The sequence below is a fragment of the Cynara cardunculus genome, assembly GCF_001531365.2.
Source record: "Cynara cardunculus var. scolymus isolate 2C chromosome LG 16, CcrdV1, whole genome shotgun sequence".
NCBI classification, from domain to species: domain Eukaryota; kingdom Viridiplantae; phylum Streptophyta; class Magnoliopsida; order Asterales; family Asteraceae; genus Cynara; species Cynara cardunculus.
The window spans coordinates 4,172,452-4,185,449 of NC_037543.1; the positions used below are offsets into that span (position 1 = coordinate 4,172,452).

The following is a 12,998-nucleotide window of genomic DNA, read 5'->3' on the forward strand; positions in this document are numbered from 1 at the left end:
TTGTGTTTATCTGCAGTTAGTTACACGAATTCAGATATGGGAAGGGTTTAAGAGTTTTTAAGAGTTTTAGCCAAATGCATTATAATATAGTGTGTATATATATATATATATATATATGTATATAGACGAATAATCGTCTGAGAGAGACGTAAGAAGAGATATGAATCTTTGATCATTTTTATTCTCATGTCCACCTATGAATTATGCTTTATAAGAGAATTGATCCGATTCATCTCGGTGCATCTCATTAGTGTTGACGTTCAATTATGATTGATCAAAGGGTAGAAGTAGAAATATTTTCTTACGCTTCTCATCGTAACTTCCTTTTCACATGGAACCCAACTATATATATGTATATATATATATATATACACACACACAAGGAAATGTTTATTTAAGAAGTGACAAGTATTTGAGAAGTAAATAAGTGATCATAACCCTTGATCTTGTTTACGTTTGCGACTTTGACTATGAAACACCAGATAATTCATTGCATGAGTATGCAGAAGATAGATGGGTAGTTTCATAATTTTTACATATAGGAGGCAAATGGATTCATGTGTGAATCTGTCTGATTCACATATGAACTATATGTTCATACGTACACCCATTAGTTAGTTCATATATGAATCTCACGAGTTCATATGTGAATTACATTGGGTTCACACATTTGAATCACACGAATTCATATATGAACCCGTTTACTGTCCATTTATAAAAGCTATAAAACTATCATATATAGTTTTGACATAGCCGCAATTTTTGATCTAGTAAAAGCCGCAATTATTGACTAGTCAAATCTGATATTGACCGTATGAACTATGAAGGGCTAGAATCTCTTCTTAATTTCTCAAATGTTTACCATTTTTCGAAATAACCTATCACTATACACACACAAACACACACATATATAGGCGAATGATCGTGTGAGAAGAAAAGTCAAGGTGAGAAGTGTAAGAAGGGATCTGAACCTTTGATTGCATTTAATCTCAAACCCACTCATGAATCACGCTTGATACGGAAATTGATTCGGTACATCTCGGTGCATTTTATCCTAATATACATCCAAAGGTGGCGATCCCTTCTTACACTTCTCATCTTAATCCTCATTCTTACCGGAACCCAACTGTATATACATTTATTTATTTTGCCATATTGAATGGACTCAACTACTTGACAATTTATCAAGGAATGTGATATATTTCTGTAATAAATTTTTGAAAAAATGCCACTTTTGAAAATAAACCGAACTACAAGGGTCAAATTGAACATAACCAAGAGGGTTGCTTTTTCGAACCACTTCATAACGAGCTTAAGGCGCCGCTGGTTCCTTAGCACGAACAGGGAAGAAGAAGAAAAGAAGAAAAAAGGGCCACCGCTGCACCTCACCGACGCCGCTGCTTTACTCCTTCACATCCCTATTATCGCCGTCGTCTTCTGTTTTTCTCAGAACTGGTATGTCTAATTTTCTGCGTGGCACCATGTGAATACATATATTCGTTGAGTGTTTTTTGCGGTTTTGATTTGTTGAACTTCCGTTATTGAAGGTATACGCAGTTATAATGGAGCCAGCAAATATCAGAGACGTATTAACTTCGTTCAGTCCATCGTTGGATTTCCTTGCTATCAGTTCCGGCGACGGTCGAATTAAGGTATGATTTTGAACATTTTCGTCAACTGTAGGACTTCAGTGGAAAGAGTGCATACATGACCTTGAATGTGGAACCGACTACTTTTCAACTGCATAAATGTTGTGCATTATTATCTTTTTCGGAAAATCGATAACAACATTAAACTGTGCTGCAAGTATTGCAAATAGAGTAATATTGATATCAAATTTGCAAAACTAAAATACACATGACAAGCTTGAGTAAAGTTTGTTGTTCTTTGTGAATGGAGTGGACAACACTGTTAACGGTCAGTTGAAGGTATATGAATTATATTCAGTAAGACGGTTGAAATTTGTTAGACTTGGTTCCTTTTTGTTTTAATTATTGATGGATTCAATTGTTTCTGGAGTGGATATCGCCTGCAATTACTGCATCACGGATGGAGTTTTTGTTTACGTTTTGTCCTAATTGAAGCAAAATTAATTGCATATCATAAAAAGATATACCATAGCAGTTTAGCTGGTTAGTTTTCTTAAGCAGGCTACAATAACCGTGCTTTAATTTATCTACATTCAAGAATGTCCTACTTTATATCCATTGTTTATTTTGTTTGTCCAACATGTTACAAGCTGGCTGCATAGGTTGATGTGAGAAATCTTTAGTATCCTTTAATGTGCTTTTAGTTGAACAGATGTTCCAATAGGGGATTGGGGGGTTTTGGGCATATGATATGTTGCTTACTTGCTTGTTTGATTTTTCTTCAGATATGGGACACTATTAAGGGCCAGGTGCAGACGGACTTTGCAAATATAGTGTCAACTGATGAAACGGACTTTTTCGCTAAACCTGAAGGTGGACACCTGTCAGTTGATTATACTTGCATGAAATGGCTATCCTTGGAGAAAAAGGTTTACTGTATTTTCGATCTCTATTTTTTGATTCAAATGGTTTAGTTACTACACAAAAGTCAGGGAGGTGTTTTAGTTATATATTGCCTAGCATATGAAATATACCCTTACTGACTACATGGACTATGTATGATCAGAAAAAAAGGAAGCTTCGAAGTTCGTTGCTTATTTTAGGAACTGGGGGTGGTGATGTTCTAGCTTTGGATGTCTCTGCTGGTCAATCAAAGTGGAGGGTTAGTGATTGCCATCCTGGGTGAGTCCCAAATTTATTTTCCTTTGCATGTCAAGTTGCTTGATAAAGATCTTGCATTCGTATTCAGGTTTTTCTCATCTTTCGCAATAGACTTGATAAACTTAGGCCAAGTGTCTGCAGATCATGATGCTTTAGGTTGTCATAGCTGTGTGAGAGACCAAATTTATGATTCATTGCAATTAACTTTAAGTCATGTGAATCCATTGTAGTTTCTCCAAGAACATATTCATAAATTATATTTTTAACATACATGCACTCATGCCTATCGACAACAAGCTTATGTAACCATGTGAGGCTCCTTATGAAGATTGCATGTGATTGAAGTTAACATCAGGATTTCAGTTCATAACAACCGTTCTTAGAAACTGAGAGTACCGATGGTGCTATTGTTTTTTATAGATCTTGATGTGGATCAATATTTTGCAAGACCCACAAGCGAAATCTACTTTTATTGCTGTCAAAATCTCATTTTTCATAACAACGTGCAGGGGTGTCACTGCCATCTCTTCTCCTACAAATGGATCATGTGTATATACGGCTGGTGTTGATGGGATGATATGTGAACTTGATTCTATGACAGGGAACTTGTTGGGCAAATTTAGAGCCTCTGCGAAAGCTATATCTTCAATGTCCGTTTCATCAGGTACATATTGCTCTATTTTAGTGCGGAAGAAACACAGCTTGTTAGGTTTTGTAGTTGGAAGGGAAGTTATTAACCAACTAGACCATACATACTGTATTATTTTATAATATATATGATCACTAATATTTAGATACTTGTAAAGTAAGTTCCAGTTTGGCTTTTTTTTTTGCTTCCTAGATTATGGTAACATCAGAAATATTTATGGGTCTATATCAGTGGACCAATCCATTTTATGCATCATTTGTCAATACTCAAATCTCATAATAGATGCTATAATGGTTGTGCCACCATGCTTGATGTCTGTGCAAATAGGTATTTAGGTTTCATATTATATTGATATATTTAGGTTTCATATTATATTGATAGGTCATAACAAACTCCAAAGTTTTTGTCTTGACTTGTTCGAGGCTGATAAGATTGTAAATCTGTGATTAAGTTTGTTAAGCACCTCTTTTGCCATAATGGTTTTGGGATCTTTACTGAAGGTCACCTTTCATTTGGTGTACATGAGTATCATATGTTTCTTTTCATTTGGTGTACATGAGTATCATATGTTTCGTGTATCCCCTCATCAACACGAAATGAGCGATGAATTCTTTGCGAGTCATATATGGTTTTGAGCAGGATATTAAATCAAACATAATGTTCAAACTCCAATCATGTGAACCCCCTCCCCCCACTTCGTTTCAATTGTTTGAGATGTATGTACACTTGACTGTTTATATTTAATACAAGCGCCAAACAACTCAGCTGAGGATCACATACACACGCATATATGCCCGCTACTACAAGCACCAAATAGGTCTCTAGCATAGTTGTTGCTTGCACCTTGTGTCATAGACGAAAGACGATAGATTTGTCATTCCATTCAATGTCTTAAGAAATTCTAGAGAAACTTAAACATGCCATCAGATGTTAATATCTTATACTATGCTAAAGCTATTATATGTTTCATGTCCCACTAGTCTTGTAAAGAGAGGAGGAAGTAGCATTCTTGATGGAAACATTCTTGTGAGTTCAAACCCTAATGGATACCAGTGTGGAACTTGGGACAAAAATAGCTGCTGCGTTCATACTTTCTTTCAAAGGGCAGAGTGGTGTTCTGTTTATCTTTCCCTATTTATCCTTTTACAGATCATAGATAAAGACCATCTAAGTATCTTGATTTTACAGATTAATAATGAACCGGAGTTTTTTCCTGTACGAGGTTACATATGTTAAGTTGTTAACAATTGATATCATTTATCAATTTGACATTACTGTCATTAATGATTTCAAATCATGTTTAACTCTTGCTTTGAAATCTTTTTGTTTACACTAATTATCGAACTTGCTAGTTTTTAAAAAGGTTCATGCGTGGTTTATTTGGTTTGAGAATTTCGTGTACTGCTTTGATTTCTGTTATATCGTACCTTTCTGGTACTACATCTTTGATGATGGTTAATCTTAAACATCAGATGGGAAGCTTTTAGCAACGGCAGCAGCTCAATTAAAGATTTTTAGTTGTTCGGACCACAAAAAGATGCAGAAATTTTCTGGGCATCCTGTAAGTTCATTTACTTTTTCTGTCTTCTTGGCATTAATAAATGCATATCCACTTCTGTTTTTCTTGCTTTCTGCTTAATTCCATATTTCCTAATAGGGGGCAGTTCGGTGTATGACCTTCTCTGATGATGGTAAGTATGTACTTTCATCTGCTGTTGGCGAGCGATATGTTGCAGTTTGGGAAGTAGATGGCAGCAAAAAGAAATCAGCTTGCTGTGTTCTTGCAATGGACCATCCTGCCATCTTTATAGATAGCAAGTGCATAGGCACTGCAGGTGTAGCCAACTCAGGTCTATCTGTACTTGCCATATCAGAAATGGGTGTTTGTTACTTATGGAGTGGAGCAAATATTAAGGAATTGCACAATTCCAAGTCCACAAAAGTCACAGTATCTACGGAGGACAGTCTTTCGAAGAATTACAAGGGTGCAGTCCCTACCATATTCTCTGGAAAATTACAGAATTTTTCCAAGCCTGTGACTGGGCATGTTTTTCTTGCCCATGGTTTGCTGATAAAGCCATCCTTTGAGAAAATCTCAATACAGTGTGGTACAGACGTAAAGCTAACCAGTTCCATGGATGGAATTCTTTTACCTCTGACCCAGTCTCAAAAGTCCAAAAAAGGGTTCGAAAACCAGAATCACAGTAAGTTGCCTTTTTCTCTTTCAGTAACTACTTCATCATGCTTCTTTTAACTCACCTACGTGCCACACTATTGTTAGAAGTCAGATCTTTAATCCCAAAGGTGTTTTGTCTGTTCCTCTATATGTATGAGATCATTTAAAATTTTTCACAGCTTGTATGCTTAAAAATCCTTATAAATGTTGTAATCTTGTATAAATAATTACATGTTACCTTGCTTGGTTAGGGTTAGCAGATGAGGACATGTCCCCAATATTATATAGAATGTCAGAATGTATGTTCTGCTGTTATTTACCTTTTCAATTCAAAAACCTGAGCAGAAAGTGATGCCGCTGAATAGACATAGCTACGACTGTACTTCCATCCATGGTTTACATTTGAAAATATGACCAAAAAAGATTATAATTCTGCCATGCATGTCTAGTGCATGTATTTGGCATTTAAGTACTCCGGAAATCCTATATTTGCAACTGTTATAGTAGATGCACACACAAATAATATTATGATTTCTTCACATATTTTTATGATTTTAGGTTACAGTCATTCATCGTCTTTGTAATTCTAGTGCCATATTTGTCCTATTACATTTCACTAGCTTTCCAACCAAGAATTAGCTAACAGGCCTAGAATTGGCTCCTGGTTTATGGCCAAAATGTTTTCTTGTCTCATGCAAACAAGAAAGTTTGTTAATTGCCAAGAAATGTTTCAAAATGTTGAATTTCTTGCTTTACTACAGTGTTAGATATTGTATTAGGTGATTGCGTTATATGAAGTGGTTGTGTTATCCTTTCAAACGACCATTGTATTTTCCAACTTGTCGAGTTGGCATTCCCATTAAGGTTTTAATCATGTAAATATGTAATCATATTACTTGCTCCCATAATCCCATTCTTTGACAACATAGTGTTCTTGTCATCATTCAGCTTCTCATCAGCTCATAATAATGAGTTTTTGTTCTCCCGAATTTGTGTAATTTACTAACAACCTTTTAATTTAAACAGTTACAGCTTTAGACCGTGCAAATACTGAAGGCGCCTTGCTTCCAGTTACCAAGATTTTTAATGTTGTTGATGCCGAAAGCAGAGCCATGCCTTCATCAACTAAAGGTATCATATTGTTTTTTATGTGAATGATGTTTTTAGTCGAAATCTTTGTATGCTTCGTTAATTATTTGGAGAGATTATTTGGTTGTTATGTAAGGACGAGGGTTTTTTTTCACTTCTCTAATCTCTAGCCATGCTAAGGACTTCCATCTGAAACAACTGCATCTTCCATATGTGTATGGTCATTCATGTGATCAAAATAATAACAACATTAGCATTGCAACAAGGAACTCACGAGTCATACTGCAAATCAACAGAAGCTGTACCCTGTTGTAGGAGGGAGAGAATGAGACAATCCTTTTAATCATGACAAGAGGAAGTTGGTAGAGATAAGATAAATAACAGACAGAAGTCAAAGGCTAGAATAATAAAATCAAGGCCCCCAATCGACCATTTTTTATTCATAAAACCTCGAGGAAAAACGTATTACGACACTTATATAAGGTGCTACATGTTTTTTCGTTAGACTTCTCAGAGGATTTTTGGTTCCAGAAATCGGATATTCTACCATCAAATTTATTTAGTGCTGCTAGGCTTGATGCACAGTCATCACCTAAACTCCATGAGGCGATAACTTTTCTGAACCTTCATGCCATGCATCAGTTTCTAAACCTAAAACTTGTGCAAGGAAGGCTGTGCCATTGCCATCAAATTTAGCAGTCCCACGACCATCATTGCTTAGGAATATCGCTGTGTCCCAGACGCAGGTGTAAGGTGCCACTGCCATCTAGATAACACTTCATATTAGAGTGCTAAACATTCAGTCCGATATACTTATGCTAGGAGGAATAAGTGGAGGGGGTCTAGGTATTATAAGGATAAAAGAATCTAATATGATAGTTACTGGAAACTGGGGATTTGGGGGGATTATGATAGTTTCTTGTGCAAGTAAGGTTTGAGGCTTGGTTGGGTCTATCTAATCATTTTCATACAAGACCAGAAACTTGTGATACATTGTATAAAATGTTCTTTCATGTTATGATAGTATATATTTGCATTGTCAGTTATCCTGTTATGCGTCATTGCTTTGGGTAAATGCTGCATTGTTTAACTTGAGTCATATACTTGTTTGCTTCTCCTTCCCCACCACTTCATCTTGTATCATATTATCAACTCTAATTGGTGATATGTCTTTCTCTCTATGCTGTTCTGTTTATATGGTTATACTTTTCTTTTTGTTTCCTTTTTATGAACCAATGTCTATTATCCCTTACTCAACCTTATTCCTTGACATGTTCTTATGATTAGATGACGCTGAAGCGGATCAAGTTACCATATGCCTGGAAGATCAGTTAAGAGCTGAAGGCATCCTCAGCAACGATGATGACCTTACATCTAACACGATGCTATTATCCAAGCTTTTGAAGGGTTTCAATCTTGAAGCTAACGTATCACAAAAACAGGTTTTTATGCATTCACATCTTTGTATACAGCCCACTCTCCCATTGTTATTTATTCCACATCTGTCCACCTTTCCATATGTCTATTTTGACCAAGTTTTTAACAACAGATGAGAGTAGCTGTTCAATCTATGATACCCAGTGATGCCTTTATGTTGTTGGAAGTATTGTTGGGCATGTGGCAATCAAGGTGAGTTGCTCTCATTCTACTGAATCCTTTTGTTTCTGAATCCCCCCGGATCCCCTGTTTGAATGAATGCGGTGCTTTAATTCGGTGCGACATATTTTGTCACAGATCATTAGATGGGCAATACATTCTTCCATGGGTCTGCTGCTTATTAGTGAATCACAGTGACTATGTGAAATCTCAAGAACCTGCATCACGACTACTAGATTCATTGTACAAGGTATTGAAATATTGAGCACGTGTTAGAATAATTGTGATCCTGTATCTCCATCCATTATTTGATGTCCTTTGCCAATTTGTTTTAGGAAGTGCCTTTATCTAATACATTGTAATACAATGCACTTTCCTATATCTTGTTACTTCTAGTATATATATTGCCTTTTTATCTCCCATATATGATATTATGACTAAAGCACATAACCTTGTTCATGCACGTGGTACCCGGAATATCAAGTGTTGCAGTATTACTTGCATAATTGGAAGTTGCATTCTTCTTGAGTATGGACGGATTTTGATATATCAGAATGTGGTTGTGTTCTTGGGGGACTATACAAAAAATGCTTATGTTATGTATGAACTAAATCAGAAAAAGCAGATTTAATGAAGATAACATACTGGGGTAAAACGTAATTAAATGTGAATCATAAGCCAATACAAAGTGAATCTGTTCAGGGGTGGTTTCAAATTAACATTTTTGAACGTTTTTTTAATCCTTTGCAGCTTTCAAAGTCAAAAAGTGAGGTCATTCAGTCTTTACTGCAGTTGTCAGGACGCTTGCAACTAGTAACAGCTCAGGTTACTGTCTTTAAAAGCCAGAAATAAAACTTATGTGTAATCTATTCATGTTTTCATGTTAATTTGTTACCCAATTCTTAGCAGATCAATAAGGCGGCTGACAAAAGTCAAATTTTGAAACAAGAAGAGGAAGAAAGTGAAGTTGAAGATGAAGAAGAATTACTTTATGATGAAGAAGATGAATCATCTGAAAATACTAGTGATGACAATAACTAGGTCAGTTTCAGACAAAAAACATAGGCTTTGTTTTCTTTATTTCATATCATTTTCCTATAAAGAAATGATATTTTGGAGGTATCTTAGTAATTTAGAAATCTTTCCATCATCATTAAATCCTAAGTTAATTAGGGCACGTTCTAAATGAGCCTCCAGTTTTTTTGCCTACACAATATGTGAGTTTGGTGCCTAAATTTTCTTCCGTCATGTTTGAGATAGAACACTGTAGCTGTGTGCTCGATTGAGCACTTGCCCCTTTCTTGGCAATGTCTTCTTGAGTTCATGTAACTGGTCTTATAGCTACATTTACTGAAAAAGGGAAAGTCGTGCTCTTTTTACTATTCCGCATACTTTGTTTTATTTTTTGTTTCATTTAGTACTCATGGCTGCAGTTCATTAGTTTAATATGTATTGATCATTCTTCTTTTATTTCCATAACATTTGCCTTTCTTTTTATAATTTGTTTGGTTTCTGATTTGCTCAGTGACCAAGTTAAAATCCTGTTCCATTATAAGGACCAGCAGTCTATATTTGTGCCCCCAGCCAGTTAGGACTGGACCGAACTAAGAAATGATCGGTTAGGATCGATGTGTTCTAAGTAGCAGTTACCTGGATTTCTTTTGGCCTTATTGATGCTAGAGAAAAAAGTGGCAAGCGATTTCTTGACATAACCTTTTCTCTCATCATGTGATAAAGTAATCACATCCTATGGCTACATTTTTCGCTTATTAAATACTTGTCTGTGCCATAGCAACGGCAACATATCCATTTTCGGTTGTTGCATGCTCAATTACTTGTTTGTCCATTATTATTGTTAGAGTCCCACATCGGCTACGCTTGGACCTATTCTTCTCAATATTTGTTGGAACCTCCCTTCTCTTCTGAAGAGTTCTTTTGGAGAGTAATCTAATGGGGTTTTACATATTTCTACGTGGTATCAGAGCCATTGTTTACCACTCTGGGGCAATCTCTGTCCGTCTAGCCTTGGTTGGAGGGACGTGTTACATAGTCACCATATGGACCTATTCTCGTTGTATGTTGAAATCTTACTTCTCTCTTGAAGGGATCTTTTGGAGAGTAATGTAATAGGGTTTCACATATTCTCATAGTTACCATCTCATTTTATTGCAAAATTCTCTTGCTTTTAGACAAGGTATTTTAGTATTTGACTAACGGACGGACATATTTGTACGTCTCGACTTTGAGGTAGCAAGTTATATGAGGTCTATAGGACAGAAATGCAAATGACTTTCGGTGAACAAAAAATGAAAATAAAGTAAAACAAGTGAAACAAACGGAGATGGGACCCATAACTGGTATCGAGGTTGATTGACTTACAGAAGATAATAAAATATATTCATCATTAGGTAGAACCTTTACATTTATAGAAGTCGTATTCCTTTTTAATACGTTAAGGTTGCATTTTGAGATAAAGAAAGGAATGGAGAACGTATTCTTCCTGCACTTGCAAGCTACGAATCTTCTTCACCATCACCATCACCATCACCTGCTTCTATGGGAATATCATTCTTCTGTATGGTGTTAATCCATTGCTTTATTATTCTCCATTGACTTGTTAGGCAAATTGTCGTTGGGGGCAAAAGATGCCGTTTTCTATACGAAAACGAGAAACCAACATTTCGTTTAGACAATTCTACATCCATTTGGATCATCATCGCCGAAAGCTGAGGTGATGTCATCATTCATGTTGCTATTTTGGTAATCATCATTATAGTGCATATGGTCTGGTGGCTCGAGTCTGCTGTAGTATGTGTGTAGCGATGATGGTTCCACTCTGTCGTGTTGTGTGTATTGTTGTGGTGGTTCTGGAAAGTTGTACTGTGTGTATGGTTGTGGTGGTTCTAGGCGGTGGTACTGTGTGTAGTGTTGTGGCAGTTCTGGGTGGTGGTGCTCTGTGTATTGTGGTGGTGGTGCTGGGCGGTCTTGTAATTCTGGCCAGCTGCGTTGGCGGTAATGTTGTGGTGACTCTGGCTGGCGGTAACGTTGTGGTGACTCTGGCTGTCGGTAACGTTGTGGTGACTCTGGCTGGCGGTAACGTTGTGGAGGCCCTGGCTGGCGGTAATGTTGCGGAGGCCTTGGCTGACTTTGCTGTTGTGGTGGATTTGTTTGATTCTGCTGTTGCGGAGACCCTGGCTGGCTGTAATGTTGTAGTGCTGGCCCTTGCTGGTGGTGATGTGGTGATGATTCTGGCTGACTGTAATGTTGTGGTGGCCCTGGCTGGCGGTGATGCTGTGGTGGCTCCGGTTGACTGTATTGCTGTGGTGGCTCTGGCCTGCTGTAATGTGTGTACTGTTGTGGTTCTGGCCAGCTATAAGTGGTGTATCGTGGTGGTGGAGGCGGCTCTGGTTTGCTGTAAGGCGTGTAATGTGGTGGTGGACGGATGTATTCATATTCAGTTACATAAGGTGTGGGGTTGTATTTGTTGTAACTCTGATTCACATGGATAGGTTGTGGCAGCATGTGTTTGAATCCTGGACCACCATGGCCTCCGCCACCACCACCGCCACCGGGATAATGATCCACCCACCCACCGTAGACACCAACACTATCTTGATGGTCTGGTGGATGATGGTATACAACATTAACCTCTTCAACCTCTTTTGATCCGGTATATTGTCGTGGCTGGAATGTTGTAGATCCTGTAGATACCGGATCTGGCAGTTCTGTTGGCGGACCTTCTTCTCCTGGATGATTTTCTGGATAAGAACTTGGTGCTCCATCTTCAGGTGACGACTCTGACTCCATTGCCGCTGTATGCGAACATATTGTAGCTGTTTTCCTCGTCTTCTTGATAGCTTTAATGATCTTCTCAGGGTCTGCCCACCCTATTACAGTCAGTTTCTGTTGCGGGATGTCAATATAGATATCATATATACCTGAAAAAAACCCCATAACCGATCATCAAATCAAACTAGAAAACGAAAAACATACAAAGGTCCTAACCTCGAGGGCCAGCTCAACCGACAAATAAAAGCCAAACAACTCCTCCCATAGGTCGCTAACGCCAAAGACGACTTTATCTTTAGCGTTTTACGAGATCAGTTGAGTTGCATGCAAGCTGGCCCGGACATCAACAGTTACAAGAAAAAACATACAAATACTGACCGTTGATTTGGTGCAGGGCCTTCTTGATCTTGTGAACGCAACCGTTACAGTCGATTCGGACTTGTATCTCTGTGACATTAGGTTTCTGCATATTAATATGAGAATTTAGAAGATGAAAAAAAGGAGAGATTTTGCATATTCTGAAATGGATTTAGAGACAAATACCTCTAATTCTGGAAGCATGGTGATGGTGAAAAATTGGGGGAAAAAAGGTTGAAGAAAAGATGATGTGCATGAAGGAATATATAAAAGGCATTGGGTGTGGGACATCTAAAGAATCTATATTGTGTTTGTGTGTGGGAAAAGCAGTTTAATTTATTCTTTGTTTTTCCTAAATTAAATTATTTAAATGTGTTTTAATAGTTGAAAAATACAAGAATCTTGTTTGAAAAATGTTAAAAATATGTTGTAATTTATGTGGATTATTTATCATGTATATAATACAAGGTTCGATTCTGTGTATTACACGGGGTAATTTGAAAAAATTAAATCATGTCAGGAACTTATCTTACAGATATAAATGTTCATCGAAAGTACGATGCTACTTTAGACTTGTATTCTTGAAATAACT

The 12,998-nt window shown here is 37.1% G+C and overlaps 2 protein-coding genes across 3 annotated transcripts; one reads left to right on the plus strand and one right to left on the minus strand.

The window, feature by feature from the left end:
* Positions 1-1,352: 1,352 nt before the first annotated feature.
* On the plus strand, positions 1,353-9,469 carry LOC112529828 (WD repeat-containing protein 43). Of its 2 annotated transcripts, none has more exons than XM_025141236.1 (13): positions 1,353-1,455; positions 1,548-1,652; positions 2,375-2,518; positions 2,656-2,771; positions 3,260-3,414; positions 4,872-4,960; positions 5,057-5,603; positions 6,602-6,706; positions 7,952-8,106; positions 8,214-8,293; positions 8,399-8,510; positions 9,011-9,085; positions 9,170-9,469. In XM_025141236.1, the coding sequence occupies exons 2-13, from the start codon at positions 1,563-1,565 to the stop codon at positions 9,299-9,301; spliced, it is 1,800 nt and encodes a 599-aa protein (XP_024997004.1). In that variant the 5' UTR covers positions 1,353-1,455; positions 1,548-1,562; the 3' UTR covers positions 9,302-9,469. The 2 variants fall into 2 exon arrangements, with proteins under 2 accessions (XP_024997004.1, XP_024997005.1); XM_025141237.1 differs by having other exon boundaries at positions 1,361-1,455; positions 1,558-1,652; positions 9,170-9,301.
* A 980-nt stretch (positions 9,470-10,449) lies between these two features.
* On the minus strand, positions 10,450-12,610 carry LOC112529611 (extensin-3-like). Its single transcript, XM_025140936.1, has 3 exons — positions 12,593-12,610; positions 12,428-12,512; positions 10,450-12,198 (listed from the first exon to the last, which is right to left on the minus strand). The coding sequence occupies exons 1-3, from the start codon at positions 12,608-12,610 to the stop codon at positions 10,946-10,948; spliced, it is 1,356 nt and encodes a 451-aa protein (XP_024996704.1). The 3' UTR covers positions 10,450-10,945.
* Between the last annotated feature and the right edge of the window lie 388 nt (positions 12,611-12,998).